Source organism: Toxotes jaculatrix, chromosome 18 (assembly GCF_017976425.1).
Source record: "Toxotes jaculatrix isolate fToxJac2 chromosome 18, fToxJac2.pri, whole genome shotgun sequence".
NCBI classification, from domain to species: domain Eukaryota; kingdom Metazoa; phylum Chordata; class Actinopteri; family Toxotidae; genus Toxotes; species Toxotes jaculatrix.
Genome location: NC_054411.1, coordinates 16723329 through 16743275, shown reverse-complemented (window position 1 = coordinate 16743275; position 19947 = coordinate 16723329). Strand labels below are relative to the sequence as shown.

Sequence of the window (19947 nt, the reverse complement as noted above, 5' to 3'; positions counted from 1 at the left end):
AAATGGATGTTTATTTGGCAAGGAAAATGACCAAACAGAGAAAATTTAGTTGATGTTAATGTATTTGATCCAGTGCGAACCTCATGGTTCAAACAAAGCCACCAATTTCCAGTAATTCCCTATTTAACTACAGGCAAACACAATGTTATCTGTCAGTGTCAGCAGCTCTGTGGCTGCGCTGAGACCAGTGACAAGCAGCTTGTCTGTTTTTGACAGTTCTGATCATCATCACCATTAGCATCATTATCATAATCACACTGACAACCCTTTCTGTAACACTCTGACTCACCTCGGGCAGGGCAATATGGCATTACAAAAAAATTTTTAAAAGAAACCTTTGCACGATTCAGATTTGTTTTCTGGAAACTTTGTGTCCTGAGACTGTGAAAAATGTGCATAAAAATCAAGGTTGTTATCAGATGAATCAGATAGTCGATCAACTGAGAAATAATCTGCAAGTATTTTGATAAACAAAGTAATAGTAATAGTAATTTTTATGCAAAAGTGCGAAGTGTTTGCTGGTTCAAGCTTTTTCCTTGTGATAAATGATAGTGAACTGAAAAAAAATATATATTTTTTTTGACAGTTGATCCAACAAAACAAGGCAGATGAAGAACCCACCTTGGGATACAGCAGGCATTTACACTGTTTTCTTATGCTTTAGAGAAAAAGCAATTCCTTGGGAAAATAATCGGCAGATTAATCAACAATGAAAATAATCATTAACTGCAGCCCAAGTTGGACAGTACATGCCAACCGGAGCAGACTAAAATGGATTTAGGCTGATTTAAATTAAAAGTAAACTAAAATAAACTTCAAAAGTACATCTAAATCAAAATAACAGGGACAGCTAAGAGAAATTCAGCTAAAAGTAATTAAAATAAAATACTGTTTCCTTAATAATTAGGCTGTATTCAGTCCCCTGCTGATATATTTCAGTGACAATGAGCAGTTTCTACTAAATGATGAAAAAGGCAAACTCAGTCCAAACATACCTCAAGTTCCAAGCCTGTCTTTGTCCATAGCCATGTTTCAGGTGTATCTAATCACTGACCCACATTCACACTTTAAAGGGCCTTTAATCCAAACGGATTCACAGGGGATGCAACAGCAGAATGAGCTTAACACCCTAAACCACCAAGAATCCATAAAATCAACACTAAATTATCAATGAAAATCTGCAAATAAGACCAGTGGAGACCTTGAATGTTTAACATGCTTGCTGCACTGCTTCTTCCATTTGTTTTACTGTTCATCTGTTTACTAAAATCCTATATTGCTAATTCTGAGTACATGCAACAAGAAGGGGAATTTGCACACTGCTGAAGAAGTTTGCGGAAGAAGTTTAAATTCAAAAACCCTGTGGCACTGACTTACTGCTGCAGTCCAAGCCAGGGTTGAGTGTATGCACAGGCACAGAGCTACAGCGCTGTTTATCATGCAGGAGTAGGTAACCCAGCAGTAACTGCATACGTTTAGGGCTGTCCTGCACCACATCTGTGCAAGGCATCACTTGCGTATGTGTATGTATGTGTGCTCTGGTGTGAGGCAACATGCGGAGTGTTTTCACACCTCAACCCACTGCAAACAGCCCCAGGCAGAGGCACTTAGAGCAGCATTAGTGTTAGACAATATCATCATGGCTACATGGACAGTGGGAGAACAGTTAACCCTGGGGTGGAGTAGTGTCACACAGTGCATTAGGCCACCAATACTGAGGACTCTGCACTTGGGTTTAGTGCTTAATCTCTGGTAAGAGGTGTTGTGTTTGAGTCAGTACTATCCGTCACTTTCTAATGTGGGAGCTGCAACACACAAAGAAATAACCATAATCCCACAGGATAACTATAACGAATTAAGTTAAATACGTAGTTACCAGGTAAAACCAAGTGTTTGTGCTACCAGAGCCAGAATGATCCAGAAAAAACAAAACAGGTTTCTGTCAGTTTGATATGTGAGTGCAGCTGCACTTTTCTGTCCATATGTGTGCAGCTACGCTCCAGACGCACACACACAGCCCTAAGGGTAACAGATCTGGGTGTGGATCACTTGCAAATTCCTTGAAGGCCCGTTGTCATACGGCGGCTAACCAAGCAGTCAGACCTTCAGCAGAGATAAAATGGGAGGTGGAACAGTTAGGCAACCTAAATAGATGCCACTCAGTGTAACAGTGGCTTTACTTGACACCTTTGCTCATGGGTTTAGCACTAAGCAGGCAGGTCAGAGGGACGACGCAACACCTCTGGACATCTACAAACACCCACACATCGAAGCAATGAATGTGCACACAAATTCTCTGTCATATCTTTGTTGAACTGTAAAAACCAAAAACCAAAAAATACGACAGGTGCAAGGCTCTGTATGTCCTCCCGCTGTAAGGCTCACTACGCATTCAACCAGAGGAGTTTTTAAAAATCAGCAGCCATGTCCACCCCCATCGCCTCTGTCTGCATCCTGTCCAGTCTGCAACATCTCACTCATTATCGAACATATTTGATATTTCACCAGAAGACAGAGCTAGCGTGTGCTTAGCTTTAATATCACATATTTACCCGTCTGTAGCATCAGCACAGCAGACTGCAAAATGGTAACACAAATGGTGCCATCAGGCGAGACCTGCATTTACACTAAGCCTTTGACAGGAACTCTTATCCACAGTGTATGCTATAAAGATGTGTTACCCAAAACAGAGAGCAGCACCATAAATTTTACAGAGGACGGTGTGACTGGTTGTGGGTCACCTTTAAAGTGCTTTCCCACATGGAACTAAACCCCCCACACTCCTGCCCTCACACCTTTCTAGTTACTACCGCCGTCCTCCATTTGGTGTCATTCTCTTTGAAGAGGAATAATGTGTTTAGCTTACAGCTGCTCTAGCTCTGTGGGGGGAGGTAAACAAAGGGGGGGGGGGGGGGGGGGGAAACACATGAAGGAAGGAGAAAATGGGGAAAAGGAAAGCTCATGCAGAAAAGAGATTTAGACCTTGATGGTCAATCTGAATGACCATCAATGCATAGCTCTGCATAAAAGAAACGGCATTTCAACAATAATTATAGGGTTACTACAGAATTATTACATGATTAGCATATCCTCACAGTAGTTTTGACCTGTTGTCTCTCAACCATAATGTCTCTTTTCAATTTCAGAGTTACTTCCACATGCTGAAGCAGAGGTGTAGCCTGCTGTAACTTTTCAGACCATATAAAAGCTCTTCTACACCACTGTCCACCTTGTTGGATCTTCACTATAAACACTGCAGAGACTGCAATTATGGAAAGTGTTCGCATCGCTTTGAGGAGTATACAGATGGTGTAGTCCTGTGGATGGGTCAAATGCAGGTAGTGTGTGTGTGTGTGTGTGTATATGTTACCAAAGAACAGGAGTGTGTCTGTGTATTCATTAATAGTAACTGTGTGTGCCTGAGTTTGTTGTGCCATTGGGGAGGGGGTGGGTGTTGTAAAGTACTCCTAGCAACAAATGATGTGTGTGTGTGTCTATGTATATGAATGTGTGTGTGTGTGTGTGTGTGTGTGTGTGTCTTTGTGTATAAAGAAACAACTGTGCCTTGGCACCTGTCTCCCTCAATCCAGGGACAGATGAAGTTTAAACTGCATGGACAGCTTGGATGACAACGTTGAATCGCTTGACAAAATCTCAGCCTCCTCCCTCTGTGCACATGACGTGGCATGACACACACACATACACACGTACGTACATACAGATGAAATAACATAACACAACATGACACTGTGTGCAGTCAGCATGGCCGAAGCATGCAGTACCTACTGTACATGCTTGTTAACACAGGCATTCTACGCAACGGCTGCTACCACATGTCTGCATGCATGTACCTCCCTACCACCTCCCCCAAACCCAACAAACCCCCCTTAAGGCCCAGAGGAACCCAAGACCAGGACATGCTAGAACAGAGCCAGAGAACAGCTCTCATCCTCAGGCTGTCTCTCAGCTAAAGTAGCACAGACACGCCCACCATATGCTAAGAGAAACCTAGCGCACAACATCAACTACATTACGTGTTGAGTAATTATTTTTAATATAGTTGTTGTCGCTCTGGAATCCTTGTGCAGACATATGTCTATGTATATCATTTCCACTGCAGTGACAGGAGGAGCAAATGTTGCATGTTTACAGTGTGGTAAGAAGCCATTAAACATGATTCTTCCACCAAAAGAATCAGAGACACTTGAGCACAAATAGTTAAAAAGTGAAAGGAGCAGAGCTGCAGGGACAAGCCCTGCTGTTAGCCTGATGCCCTGCCAACTATCTGAAAAAGGCCTCACCTGGGCCAAGACACCGCAAACTAAAACAGACCAAACCATACACGGCACACCAATTACTTGTTTTCATTGAGCCAGACTAATGAAAAAAAAAATACTCACTTGTTTTTCTAGTTGTGATCACGTGCACAAAGTAGTTTACAGAAAGAAGCTCTGCTCAAGAAGTGAACTCACCGGCAGCATAGCTGGGTAGTAAAGCCCCATCATTGTCTGAGCTAGAGGAACAACCGCTGACCAGCTCTCCACTTCCCCGTTTCTTCTCTTCTCCCCTTCTCTCTGTGTCTCTATTTCTCCTCCTGTTCCTCCTCTCCTCTCTCTGTGCTCTAAGACCATGAGCTGACGATGGCTTCAGTCCACGTCTGTCTCACACATTCAAATTCTCCCTCGTTCACTCCCTCTTCCTCCTCCTTATCTTCGCCGGCGTCCCTTCTTCCACTTCTCCAGCACGCAAGCCTCGTCTGCCTGTCACTCTCTCCCTCTCTTTTCTTCGTCTCCCCGGCCCTGCTGCTCTGATCCCCCCCCCCCCGGGCCTTTCTGTCTCTCTCCTCCTGACAGCCTGAGTCTCTTCTCTCCTCCTCTCTCTCTCTTCTCTTTGCTCTGCGTCTGTCATTCACACGCTCGCGTTACACGTCTTGCTGCTCCCCCTGCTTCCTCTTGTTCCCGCCCCTCTTTTAAAACTTTCCCTCCCTCTCAGCCTCAATCCCTCCTATTCATCAAAGCATCCATCCTTCCATGTAGCCATCTAACCCTGTCTGGATGGAGTCAGAAAGCTGTTGTTGCTGTCTCCTCAAACCCCCGGAGAGAGAAAAGGAACAGGAAGGAAGAAGATGCTGTCTTCTATCCACGCACTGACTGCCTCAAAGTACAGAACACGAACGCGACCCCCACTGCATTGCAGCTTTTTTTGATGATTTATTTATTGCGTGGCAGCCTGTCAGCTCCAAAAAAACAGTGGTAGGTAGGCCAGTCGGTAGACAGCTAGGTAGCTAGCTGCGTGGGTAGGCTCCTAGATCACCATCTCTCTGCTGCAGCTGCCTTCATCACACAGATGGAAGTCTCACAAAACTGAGGGAGCGCCAGCCCCGATTCCAGTATCTAAACCTCAACCTGAACATGAATCTGTATCAAGCTGCATTGCGCCTTTTCCTTCTGGCTCGGGCTCAGTTCCCTCACTTGCCACCACTGTATTGTTAGGAGGCGCTTAATTTGCAGAGATGAGAGTGCAGTTCCTTGCACTGCATTTTCATATGGGAGGGACTGAACTCTGCAGAAAAAAAGCCCTGATGCCAAGCTTTCAGACATCTGCTGAGTCTGGCTAGAATTGGGTCCAGAGGGATGGAAGGATGGAGGGAGGGCAACACAAGTGATTGGAGGTGGTAGGGGGAAAGGGAGCAAACGAAGGGAGCTGGGCTGGAGTGGGGGGCAGAGGGGCACTGGATGCGAGCGGGAGATAACGGGATAGGGAGATAAATGGATAAAGGGCAGGGTGAAAAGAAGAGCGAGGGATGACAGGATTAGGGCTGTAAGTGAGGAGGATGAGAGGATGAATAGGGGATGATCTGAGGATTAAGCACACAGACTGAACACAGAGATAAACACATGCAGGCACACACAAACACATGCATATAATGTACACACAGATGTGATGGGATCATATTCATGCTGCTGCTCCACCTTGGCTGACACGCGGACACACATGGACTTAAACAAGGGGCTATATCCATCCCACACTCATCAGCTAATTCAAACAAAGGCCTGCTACTCCAAACACACCAGCAAAGGATAATCAATAGCTCAAGATTAACTATTCAATAGTAACAATCCTATTGCTAAACGGTAGAAAAATGCTTCAGGGTACGTGTCTTGTTTGTATTTATGTTGTATGTATGTATGTGTGGGTGTGTGTTGTTAGCCCCGATCATTTCTGTGACCTAAACAGCAGGAGGCTGACATATATATGGCCCCACAGGTCAGAATGACCCTCGCAGTGCGCAGCAGCAGCAGGGACCCACAGGAGCCTGTCACTGTTTAACACACTCATATTGACACAGAGAAACCTACAGGCAGCTCAAACATGCATACACAACGTAAGACAGGGGCATTACCAAGACAAATGTACTGCAGCAATGAACAAGCCAATCCGGCTAAGCTAGGCTTGGCTAGCTCCATTTGCATGATAACCAGCAGCTAGTGTGCTGGAGACTCCTAATATGTGTGCTCAAGGGCAGAATACATTAGCAGGAACGACTTTTAAATCATTTATAAAACAAATGCAGCAGTGCGCGTTGGCTATGAATTTAACAGATGACAAGGGGGAGTTCAGACGTACTGCAGATCACAAGTGTTCTCTGCCCAGGTGTTTGTCTTACAAGCAGATAAACCCAGGCGGGCGGGGGCCAAGACAGGAATATAAGTCTGCTCTAACTGAGCAGCTGACAATTGTATGATTTCGTGCCCTGCAGGCAAGCCATCTTAAATAACTTGCTTCCATTTCTGTTTCACCTCTGCTCCACTTCTCTGCCTCATCCTCTCATTCCTCTCTTGCTTTTAATCTCTTGCACAGTCCTTGTTTTTTTTTGTTGTCTGGTCAATACAAAAACAGAAATAACTGAATGCTGAACACAAGGGAAGAGAAACTGAAATCTGCATAGAATTAACTTTAAACCTGAAGTTGTTACAGTCCGGGCCTCCTTCTCAGACTCTCAGAGAGCTGTATTTCCAGGAAAGGAGATACTGAGAGTTGAGCAGGAGTGGAGATTCAAGCAGCAAGGAGGGGAGGGGGGGATGAAAAAGTAGAATACATAAGAGGGGATGAAGCCTGTGAGAATCTCCCATGTTGTGATGTGGGGAGGGAGGCTGGGGGCAAGCAGACTCACAGACCAACACTCCCCTCCTGTGGCACTGCCAGAGAGCTGCACATCCCAAACACAGACTGGGGACGGGGACGCGCACGCGCACACACACACACACACACACACACACACACACAAAGACAAAGGTGCATGCACGCAGGCTCTCAGATACAGAGGCCTTTCTCCTAAACACACTCCAATGTGGTTTGCACACGCACATTCCCACACATCCACACATGAGCACTGAGCTGGTTTGAGCCGCTCAATGTGCTCTGCTGCTTGGAGGTAGATAAGAAAATAGTCGGATACCCTGCCACTGCGCTGCACACATAAGGCACTCATTACTGAGAGCAATATGCATGGAGAGACACTTAGAATGAGAAAGAGATTGAGAGACGCATAAAGGGAGAGAAAGTGTGAGAGGATAGGAAAGGTTTTGTGAAACAGTGCTGCATGTGGAGCAGTCAGAGCTTAGTTTAAAGGAGGTGGTAGCATAATTTCTCTCTCTCTTTCGCTTTCTATGGGTCAAGCCCTTGAAAGAGAAGCACAGTCACTACCAGTTCCTCTTTCATCAGTTCTTCTAACAGGCATCATTTATAAGCTGCCACAGGCTGTAGCAGAAGAAATTCATAACTGTCTTGATAAGGATGTCGTAGTACAACAGAATGCATCCTGCTGGGTGACAACACTGGGCTCACCTGGCAAAGAAGAATTAAGATTTGGTTTCTAAAATATGCGTTACACACGTTATACAAAAATGTCCCCTTTGTTTCAAAACTGCGAGGAAATAGAGTGCAGCTATACTGAAGAGCCACACTTATTTCAGTGGATACCTTCTTTGATCCAGCAGCATCTGATCAAACAGACTTGACAAATTCTCTTCTAGCTGCTTTTAAGGCTGTTCAAAGGGACTGGGTGGCTGAAAACTAGCACATCCCGAGTGATTCAAGGATTCGATATTACGTTAGTTTTTAATTTATTGTTACAGGGGTTTGCAAGTGGTAACTAATCTCTTACCTGACTGTGAGGTGGGTATCCATGGAAACCGGGGTTTAAAGGCTCATTGTTCTGCAAGAGACAACAGGAGGGAAGAGAGCAGAGTAAGTGGATGGGCTTTTGAAAAATGAGTGGATGCAGTATGACGGTCCACAACTTTTACAGTTCAGGTGAAATGCACTCTCAGACAAAAATCTCCACCTGGCTTGGTTTCAAACTAGCGAAAGAAAAAAAGCAGTTGAAAGATAGAATAGCTGGAATTTTTCACTACTATTCAAATCATTTTTTAAGCATCAAAATACATCCAAACTTTAGTAAGGGGGCTGCTGTTTTTCAACACCCAGGATTATAAAAAATAAAAAATAATAGTCAGTCAATCAGTAACAGAGCAAAGTTCAAACAAGGACAGAAGACGCTTCCCTGTAGCAAAAAGACTGAGGAGTGAATTAAGTTCACAGTTAACAATGAATGCCATGACTGGTGAACCATCACTGTAGCTTACACCAAGCTTTCATATCCAGTTAACCAATCAAAATCCACTAGCAAAGCGTGAGCCCCCCAACCCAAACGATCCTGTCTCAGAAACCAGTGTTGTGGTTAATTGCTCTGTAATTACTTTTAATTAGATTATTTCTGTCTCTCTCCCCTCTCTTTTCTGTGTGACTATTATTTTCTCTGCCGTGTCATTTTTGCCCTGGCAAGAGGAGCCATTGTTTGCTGCAGGGCTAGGTGAGGAGGAGGCGCAAGAGGAGGAGGAGGAGGCAAAAGAAAAAAAAGACAGAAAGACAAAGAGACGAAAGTGGGGGGCACGAGGAGGGCTGGAACAATGGGGAAAGTTAGTCAAATGATTATATTTTGACAGCAGAGACAGAGATGACACCAGCACCATCTAGCCTGCTGGCATGCCTCGCAGAGAAAACATGACCGCCCAGTGAGACTCATGCCTCTGAGTCTCACTAGGCGGACGAGAAGAGAGAGGGGGGAGGAGAAGAGAGAGGACGGGAGAAGGTCTGAGGGGGTATAATAAAGAAAGATGTGTGTGTGTGTGTGTGTTGGGGGATGGGGTCTTGAGAACTGCTGATGTTTTTATTGCATTTAATCTGCTGGACTGAAGAACAGACAAAAAAAAGTCTCAAATCCTCACGCTGCTTCCCCTCGGCCTCAACGCACTCTTCCATTCAGCAAACAGCTCGAGTGTCGGCCGTGTAGTGCCGCAGCGATGAGAGGGGCAGATTTGGCGTCTCAAGAGTGTCAACAGAGTTAACCTCCTGGCCCTGACCTCGAGCTGCCTGCTGCGGAAATCACTTCCTGATAGCATTCATCCAGCCAATCAAGGGCAAGAGTCTGAGACAGAGAGGCCACGGCAACAGTACACTGACACACAGTTTGTCAAAACATACGGGCAAATGGCTAACAACCCTGATCCCAAAGAGCTAGCTTAAATGCAGTGCTACCATATGTGAGACTAGGGCCTGTAGGTATGGAGGCTAAATTCAAAAACAGATGTCATGATGTATGAACGAGTGAAGGAGTGTCTAGACAGAGTGGATTAGCGGGGAGCAAAGGGGGAATGAAAGAATGAGGTTAAAAATAATGGAGCAGATGTAAAGAATAGGTAAGAGTGAGAAAGAAATGTTCTTTTGATGCTCAGGCAGTAACTCTGACTCTGTGTGTGTGTGTGTGTTTGTGTCCACACTCTGGGCCCGTCCTCCCTTTCCCTTGTCTGAAACAACCCTTTCTTTGTCTCCGCTCTCCACTTCCTGTTTCATCTGGAACCAATTTCCCCCTCGTGCCTCGTCCCCAGGGGGAACACTCTCCTTGTTGCGCCACATTTACAGGGGAATGGACTGGCTTATATTCAGCAGCACACTGACTGTGTAGAAGCTGCTGGTGCTCAAAACGGCACAGATGGAAATGCAGTATAAGGGCACTGTTCAGAGTAGAGTCTCAAGTCTACAAAGCCTTGGGCAATGTCGACGGGAATGAGAAAACTCTTCCTATTTTAAATAAAAAGAGATGCATGTTGGGAGTTACCAACACTGCACTGCATTTCAAACGGGACTGAACTGTGGTTTCAGTGCAGCAAAAACTAGAGCTTGTATTTATTCAGTGTTTGATAGATCCATTCAGTGGTGGCAGGCCACCAAAGCAGCTCAAGAAATGTGATAATTTTGCTGTATTACTACAAAATACATACAATTACAGGTGATTAAAAGGCTGAGAATGTGTTTTTATCACATTTACAGTCCAAGAAAGGGTGTCGGCACTGCACTAGCAACAAAAACTGGGAGAAAAGCTGGAATGCAAGTGAAATCTAAACCAAACTTTTCCCCAACCGTCAAATTATAGAGCCAGAGTTGGTTCTACAGTGGACAGGGTGGAAAGAAGAAAGAGGAGGAGGAGTTTAAGAACAGGAGGGAGGGAGAGAGGGTAGAGTTTAGCAACATCTGGAATCAATCTGTCTGCAGGAGAAGAGGGAGGGAGGGAGGGAGGGAGCAGACTAGATGGAAGAGGGAAGGACAGAGGAGAAAGAAACAAGAAAAGAAAGAACAGAACGAGATGAAAATAAGGGCAGAGACAGACACACACGGGAGGAGGAGGAATGTGGGGGGAAAAAAACGGCCAAAGCCAAGAACGGGGAGAGAAATATAAAGCAGTAAAACGTTTGCAAAATGGAGACAATGAGTCATAAGTGAAGAATGTCATGTGATTTATATTTTCTTAATGGGTGGGGGAAGGGAACGGGGGGTCTGAACTTGATACCTAGTTTTCAGACACACTCGTTTACTCACACTCACCCTAAAGAGCGCACGTTGGCACACACTCCCTTCTCCATATGGCATCGCTTTTAAGTATATTACATGCCTGTGTGTCATGAAGAGTATACAAAAGGCACTTAGATTTATGCCTGCCATGCTTTTTTTTTAAATAAATGAAAAATTAACACGGCGCACTGAACTAAGCCTCTCCAGATTGAAAACTGGGCTTTCGTACTGCACTTTTGCAAGTTTCCATTAAGTTAATTCCATACAGTTTGTGAGCAAGGAGGAGCCTCTGAAGGCGCCGCCTGGCTGACTAAGAGTGCTTCAGACTGCACTGGCAGGGATCAGCAAAAGCACAGAAAACCAGTCACACACACACATAAACATACTCTCTCCCTCTCTCTCTCTCTCTCTCTCTCTCCCTCTCTCTGTCCCCCCTCTTTGACTCCATGGAGGGCAAAACTAAAGGGCGTCTCTCTTGTTTATTTTTTCTCTCTTTGACTTGCTATTTTAGGAGAAGGAAAGAAGTTGGGGAGTTGCTGGAGCAAGTGGGAAGGAGCAGGGGAAGAAAAAGGAGCAGCAGTGGTGAAGGAAGGCAAAATGACATGAGGTCAACAGATGGTGAGAGGGGAGGGAGACAGAGGGAGGAGGGGAGGACGGGGGTGGGGTAATTAAGGGGACTGCTGTAGGCATCCAGCCTGAGGAGGTGGACGGTGCCAGTGTTTGGCTTTATAGTCTCAATCATACCAGCAAATGTAAGAATAATCTCACCTGCTACCCCGAAAACACCATTACACTAAAGAACAAAATCTCAGTTTACTGTGGAGTACTCTCACCATATCAAAGGTCTGGTGATGACCTCTCAGCAACCGTCAAATTACTTATAACAGAATCACTGACAAATGCAAAACGAAACCCAGCTTCCCTAAAACTCAGCTCAAGATTATAAACTCCAACCCGAGACACGGAAAGCCACGAAAAAAACATGCTGCGTAGATTTCAGTCATTCATCAAGTGTTCTCTACGGACAGCTCTTGGCAATCGTCGGCTCAATACACAAGCAAACCCAAAAAAACAAATCACAAGTGAAGGAAAAACTGGAGATGAACGGGGCACACTCTGAGGGGATCAAACAGTGTCACCATATAACGCAGAAACTGAAGGAAGAAGGAATTAACAGAACAAGCCGGAGGGCAGAGGACAGGAAGTGATGGATGCGCTTTGTCAACGTGCTATACTCCGAAAGGTGTATCACAGCCAAAAGATGAAGCTGAAGATGACAAAACGCAACAGAGATAGTTGATATGCGGGGACATAAAGAGAGACAACGGCAACCAAGAGGAAGGATGGAAACTCAAGACGAATTCAAAGTTTCCCCTGCGACTGAAGGATTAGTTCTTATGACAGCAACTTCTTCAGACCACGCAGCCCAAAATGTGCCCACAGGATGGGACAGTTATGAGTTTCTTTTTTAGTTATAGATTTGTACTTTCTGAAGGAGAAGTAATCTTGGAAACCTCTGATGTGAGCTGGATACAAGTTATTTTTTCCCGCAGTCCTGACAGTAAAAAAAAAAAAAAAAAAAGAAGACGTGGCTCTAGGGCATTTACTGGCCGGATTTATTGATGACTGTCACCTCTCCTCTGACTGTGTGGCCTGCAGTTAAGAATTATGCAGGTGCTCATGTGTGGGCCTCATACAGGTCCCTCCGCATACCAGCAGCAGCACACATTCACCTCTGTTTGGTCTGAATTATTTTTTAAATGTTTGTGGTGCCAGTAAAGCTTGCTGGACAAAGGTTTGCCCCGACTTTGGCTCTTTATCACACAGTAAATCCAGAAAAGTGAAAACGATTTCTTGGGGTACAGAACGTGACTCATACACAACGTTGCTGATCTCTACGCATTCACAGCACAGCTGGTCATTAAAGTATGCACTTTTTGTTTGCTTTCCTACTGTGCATGAAAATATAACAATCCCAACATCAATACCTAAACTAAAACTGTTAATGCTGTGTGATTTTTTTTGCCCCCAAAAACATACTGCACAGTTTGCTTCATTGTTTTCATTCAGATCTAATTATTTCAGTTTGTCAAGCCAAAGCCTGTAGTGCACCATGGGCATGCATTATGTTATAATGGCTAATAGCTGAAAGTGGAACATATGTCTATTTCAGCTTTTCATTTCATGCTCTAACAGACTGTCAGTGGTATATTTATATAATGACGTATTGGATCCACTTAATAATAAAGTATCTGGGCTCAGTATTAGAGATGGGTAGAGGACAAAGCATCACACACGCACCACTTAATGGACCCAGGTATACTTCACAACTGAATTTTCACTACGTATGACATTGAGGCAGCTGTGACAATACTGTGGCAATGAATCACAGACGACCCCATGTAAGGGAGACACAGAATTGACATTTTGCCCTGTGTGTGTGGGTGGAGATGGGAGCATATATGACAGTTTGGGGGCAGAAGTGGGGAGGAGGCATGTGGAGGGGGGGGGGGTGGGGGGTGGTAACATGATGACCATAAAGGGAGAGTTAACATGCGAGTGTCATGTTAAGAAGCTGAAACGGCTCAGCTTTACAGCAAAGAGAGAGTAAGAGTGAGAGACTCTATTTTTTTCTTTTTATGAATGGAGCCTTTCCTCTCTTTTCTTTAATCTTATTATTCCTTTATGCTTTGACAATACAGCTGGTGCACTTGCGCCAATAAAGCATGGTAAATTGAACTGAAAACACACACCGAAAGTGAGAGAGAGAGAGAGAGAGAGAGAGAGAGAGAGAGAGAAGAGAGAGGGAGAGAGAGAGAGAGAGAGAGAGAGAGAGAGAGAGAGAGAGAGAGAGAGAGAGAGAGAGAGAGAATATGAGTTGAGCAACTTTGTCTGGGGAATTTTTAGCTTATCGTTGCCAGTTCAAAAGTCAAGGGTGAGTCCGCCGCTGTGCTACAGCTCAAAGTTTAACAGCAATCATTAAACAGCAGCAGGGAGCATAATGTGACACCAGGTAGGATTGTGTGTGACCCTCTGTAACACATATTAACACACATCGGTACCGGCTGAATACACAACCTGACCCACCTCCTCTGCCTCTCTGTAATGCTGTTCCCCTTCTGTGGATATTTCTTCTTTTCTGTGAATAATTCAGGCTGCTGACTTCTGAAGGACACTCAGACTTTTAGTCTACAGTTACACACAGGCTCTCTGGGCACAGGCACGACTGCTTACTACTGTAGCTATGCAACCACTGGGCCTATTGGCAATTATTACAAAAGCCAGCAACAGCATTTTCTCTTGCTGTATTACAGCCATTGAACAGGGGACACCAATCAATGATTGTTTACATTATCAATTAATCTATTCAATGTATTGTAATTCAGCAACTTTTAACCCTATAAAATGTCAAATATAATGACAAATGATGAAACTGAGGTCTTCAAATTGTGTAGTTTGTCTTAGTCAAATGTTTGATATATTTACTTGATTAATTATTTAAGTAATCAATAAATTCTTAAAACTGAGATGAATTTTTGTAAACTTGGATGTCAAAATAAATAAATACATATACTGTTTGTATTTTTTTCAAATGTAGTGTGTTTCTGGGATTAACAGTTATTTTCATTATGGACTATATTTGAAGATTACATTCTAAATTCATCTCTTAATGTGCACAGTGGCAAAACAACTGTGAAAAAACAAACTGTTACAGATTAATTTTCTGTCAATCAACTAATTGGTTAATCACACAATCATTCCAACTCTAAATGTGATATCGACAAGAGAATGTCGAGAAGGAGATTTTGTGCACTTCGCAGCAAGAAACGAGTCTAAATTTTGGTTGCAATTTACTTCCATAATTGGGCAAAAAACCAAAACAAAACCAATCTCCAGAGTATCCTTTAATGCCTGCTCTCTGAGGAAGGAGGTCAGGAGCAGATTGCTTGCAGCAATACATTTTCATTACCAACCAATGTAACAGACTTAATTTCTCATTGAACTCCTGGGAAAAAAAAGAAAGAAAGTTTGCAGAAGTGCTCTCGTTCTACACAAACAAGCAACACTCAAACAATGGGATGAACACCGCTTGTGGTGCACATTCTGAAACAAAAACTGTTCACTATCAGTAATAACCCATCTCAGTGATCTGTCCATTCATATCAACCTCCCCCCGCTTTGCTTGGCCCCCTCCCTTCGCTCTGGCCCGTTAAAGCGATCAGTCTGCTTAATGCCCTCTCCTAAATGAGCTTTGATCTCGTTAGCGCGACACAAAGCCTCTTTACTGCCAACGATAGGACAAATCAGCTCTCTGACAGAGAGACAGACAGAGAGAGTTAGTAACTGTACTCCCGCTGCATCTGAGTGGACCACAGAACTGCCCTTCAGGGGAAGCATCAATACTACCAACAAAGAGCAGGGGAAAAAAATTTAAAAAGAGAGAGAGAAAAATGATGAGGCAAGAAGGAGATGAGGAGAAAAACAAACATGAGAGGAAAACAAGAGACGAGACAGATGTGAAGCTGAGGGGGGAAAAAGTGAGAGATGTTACACAGATTAGAGTGATGGGAGACATGTTAAAAAAGGGAGAGATAATCAAAGATGGAATGGGGGAGAGGTGGGACAGCAGAGGGAAAGAGTGAAAGGGGGGAGGGGTTGGGGTGGCTTGCCTCACTGGCACGCTGAAAGCTTGTGAACCAGGAGTCAATTAGCAATCTGGAAATATGCCTGGGGGAGATGGGGTTGGAGGGGTGGGGGGAAATCAGAGGACAGCTAGAGGGGAGCAGCGGGGAGGGGGGGTATAAAGGGGTCTGTAGTTTGTATGAGGCAGAGCGGGGGAGGAGAGCAGGAGCAACAAAGGGGAGAGGAGGCTGCACTCTCATTTATTATTACAGTCCTGATTTACAGTCAGCCTGGAAGGTCAGCAGTCTCCTGGCTCTTGCTCACACTATGGTAATTGTTGGTTGCATTTACTTATAGGATCATCCACTGAACTCATCTTCCCCATCCTGAGCATGCCCACAACTACAGTAAGCTACCGCCATTCAACTACCATGACTGACTTGCCCGGCATTAGCCCTCAATGTCAATTTTCTTTTTTATTTACCCTTTGGATCGAGTGTTATTCAACCACTCATCTTCATTCAGAGCGTCTCCTCCTGCTTATCTCTCCCCCCACCTGATCATGTCATCCCGCCATCCATCACTTTCCTCTCATCCTTTATCATGGTCCCTGATGGATGCAAGCTAATGGCTCTGATTTCTTTTCTGTCCTCTTTCTCCTTGCCTCCATCCTATATTTCCCCCTACATCTATCAACCCAGGCCACATGTATCTGCATCTCCTTTCCCTCCTGCTATACACCTAAATGTTTTGTCCATTTAAACCACACTCTTTCTTTGTTTCTCCTTCAAGCCATCCTTCTTTCTCTTACTATATGCATACACCCATCACTTTCTACCTCATCTTCCATCCATCCATCAGTTCACCCTCCCTCCCCGTCTCTGCCCCACTCCATCCTATTTCCAGCCTGACCCACCCCCAGTGACCAGCGATCAATACAACTGATGGGCAGCGAGAACCCTCGCCATGCCACGCTGCTCATAGTCACATCATCTTTGCCGGCGGGCTATAACCTTTTCCCATCATCAACATCCATTCTCTGTGAAGCTTGCCGAGCATCACAACATTACGCGGGGACCTATTTGTCATTGCAGCAGGTCAGCCGCACAGCCAATTAAAGTATTTTACCAGTTCCCCGGGATTCAATTACCTGCCGATGACCTCAAACCATGTCCGCCTGCCCTTCCACTGCTGCCGGTGCTATTACCCCAGACTAAAACACCACACGTCAGCTAAAATTTGCGCTGTGGGATTACAAGCACTTCAAAGCACATGTGTGTAAGGTGTAAGAATTATGTTTAGCGTATGTCTTTGTGAGAGAGAAAGAAAGAAAGAAATAAGGAGCAAATGGCCTGAGGAGAGTAAGGGAAAGAGGGGCGCCCCGTGCCTCGGCAACCTCCTAGTTTACAGTAATATACGCAGATGAATCCAGCAGAGGTAGGAATGGTCACTGTTGCTTTGCTGCCTCAGCAGCCGAGTCATGAAAGCAGGGAAGACCCGTGTTAAGGAGGGCCCCCTGAGCCCCCTCGCTCCTTCAGCCTACACCAAAAGGCTCTGTTCTTTGTCTTTCTCTGTGGTGACCCCTCCCCCAGTCCTTGTCTGCCTCTCTCTTTTAACACCTAGCGACAATCAGGGGGGGCCAGGAGCGATTAACGGCACATGCGGTGTGTATCAGGATTTGATGTGGTGACTCACTGCAAATTATCATCACAGGTTTGAGTAATATCATCCATGTGAATCAAAGAAAGAAGCCTGTGCCTCACAACATGTGACAAAGAACTGGTTTACTTTCTGTAAGACAGGCATGATGAATGGGTCTGATCTTTGCTGTGCTGCTGTCTGTCATAGCAATGGAGTCTGTATCATATTACCTTTGTCTGGCTTGGTCATGCTCCCTCACTGAGCAGCTCCAGGAGCACAGTCACAGTATTTCATTATGCCATTACTTTTTTTTTCTTTGGTAATTCATAAATCTCACATTTGGTTTTAATCAGAGGATTTTCTGTTTGCTGCAATGATGCATGATTATGTTGTTGATGAGAGAAAGGGGCCTGTCAAAACACTATCATCACTCCCTGCTGATGCTTAGGAACAAAAGCTTTTAGAGAAGAGGGAAGAGGAGGTTAGATGGTACTTTGTTACACAGCTGCTACACATGAAGCTGAGATGGAAACAAAACGACACAGCTGTGAGAAATGGATACTACATGTGTTTACATTGCATTCTTACCTGTCCAATGTCACCAACAACACTCCCGGTCCCGTCTATCCTTGGTCTCTTGCACTCCGCCCCGGCTAAGTCAGTCAGGGCAGCGGCTGTCTGAGCGTCGGGCTCCGGGTCTCCTCGCTTCATCCCCCGGACAGCTGCTGGACCCCCGGCCGCGTTTGCATGGGGTCCGGCTGCTGTATCAATGTCTCTTTCCCGGTCCATTATCCCCCGACTAACGGGTAGCATTATAGATGCAACGTCGGTCGACATTAACATTGGACGGCAGACAGTCTCCAGTCAAAAGTCTGTTTTTTTTTTCTTTACCTTTGCCTTTTTCCTCTTGGTTGGTCCACGGCTCGATATTCACAATGGATCTGGCTTTTCCCAAGACGCGAAGAAGACGTATAATATTGAACAGATTTTCATCAATTTAGGCAGCTTACACTGCTTATTGTCTAACTTAGCGTTAGCTATTCGAGACAGACCATTATGACCATGCCAGGATTCCGGACAAAGCACATTAAGAACAGCTTTTTTATGTCTAAAAAGTAGAGCCACGCCAAACAGCGACCTATTTTAATAAATATCACACGTCCGACTCTTGGATGCCTGACAAGCTAATTAGCTAGCTAACATTAGCTAGCTCGCTAGCATTACATTCCGCTAGCTCTCTTTATAAATGTGGCTCGGAGAGCACACTCCCGCTGCCAATAATAGAAAATGTTGGAAATGAGCTACACGTAATACTTCTCGGTGTGCCGTGCCAGCCAGTCCTCTCCGCTCTCGCCTCTAAACGTGTTTTTGCATTAAAGCCCTCACTTGTTCCTACCAGCCTTCCCCTTGGTGTCGGTCCCTTCTTATCACACCGTCCGTTCCCTCGCCGTGGTCTGCTATGGATGTGTCTTGGCGTGCGGACCTGGCTGCCGACGAACACGATTTCCTCTGGTCTTAGTCCCAGTTGGTGTAACTCGTAGTGTGGAGGGAGCCCGAGTGCGCTGATCCACGGTCAGATTTGTCTACGGACACCGGGCTGAGAAGGGGAGGACAATGAGGTGAGGTGGGCTGGTCTGAGGTCTGCGTTTGCGTCTTTCTCCTTCTCCTCCTTCTCCTCCAATCCCACAACCACCACCACCACCACCTCAGCTCCCCGCCTCCTCCATCCTCACTTATTTCACTGTTCAGCCGAGTAAAAAAAAAAAAAAAAAAAAAAAAAACACGAAAAAAACACGAAGATGCAAATTCTAGTTTGCCGCTCACAACACAAAATTTTACGAGTAAATCACCCCAAAATATATGTGAGGGAAAAAAAACTACACAGTGAAAGAATATTGAAAAATGCATGGAAATATCCACAGTCAAGAAAGACATATTAAGAATAAAAGCTACATTTTACTGCAGGACCCAGGACATCTATACATATTATATATAATATATTTTACATCCATAAGCGGGAGTTAGAAACGTATTTATTATAGAAGGTCAGCTGAAGACAATACCTGCAACACATTGTCATAACACAATGTCTCCTGAGTGTGTCTTTACATTTACAAAGAAACAACGGATTTCCAGTTTTGTAAATTATGTAATGTGTTTGCGTTCCTCGGGAAATCTAACATACTCCAAACACGTTCGATTTACAAATTCAATCACAGTTATATTGTTATTGTTTGTGTATTTTCTAAAGGCATTGGCTAAATAAACTCAAATAAAAAATCCCGACAAGTACAAGTAATAAGGACGGAAATGAAGAATAAATATAAATAAAGCAAAAGAGCAGCGAACCGGCACCTGCAGTCTCTTGAGTTGGATTATTTTGTAGGGATGATTTACAGCACACTCGTGTTTTTTAATGTTTTTGCGCCCTCTAGTGGGTCTTAAATGACATAGCGCCTGAAGAGGAAAATTTCCACCTTGACAGAAAAAAAAAAAATCAATACTCTCTTGAGAAATTGTTGTCATATAATTCATACAAAAGCAACACTAATCAAATATGGCTGCTGTTGTGTAGAAAGGTTTATGGAGGCAAAACTGCAATAACTGAGAGCAGAGGGATACATCAAAAAGAGAAATACTGTGTCCTTGCTGAAACACACACTCGCATACACACAGACACACACACAATGTGATAAAATCTGCACTGATTCCTCACTTCACCTGCCCGCCTCAGAACAGATGATTGCTGTCACTTTAGGCCAAACGCCAGCA

The 19947-nt window shown here is 44.6% G+C and overlaps 1 protein-coding gene across 6 annotated transcripts in view; it reads right to left on the bottom strand.

Annotated features, from left to right (window-relative positions):
* LOC121198010 (RNA binding protein fox-1 homolog 2-like) overlaps window positions 1–18775 on the bottom strand; it is a 40825-nt gene extending 22050 nt beyond the window's left edge. For 2 of the 6 annotated variants that reach the window (XR_005896310.1, XM_041061810.1), the window contains exons 1-2: window positions 17764–18774; window positions 8168–8218 (exon numbers count right to left, since the gene is read on the bottom strand). Coding sequence is in view for 5 of the 6 variants with exons in the window: in XM_041061810.1 (XP_040917744.1) it covers window positions 8168–8218; window positions 17764–18018 (306 nt within the window). In the remaining variant the exon portion in view is untranslated. Of the gene's footprint in view, window positions 1–4472; window positions 4831–8167; window positions 8219–17763 lie in introns of those variants that run through there. The other 4 variants (XM_041061808.1, XM_041061809.1, XM_041061812.1 and 1 more) reach the window with 3 other exon arrangements.
* Window positions 18776–19947: the final 1172 nt, after the last annotated feature.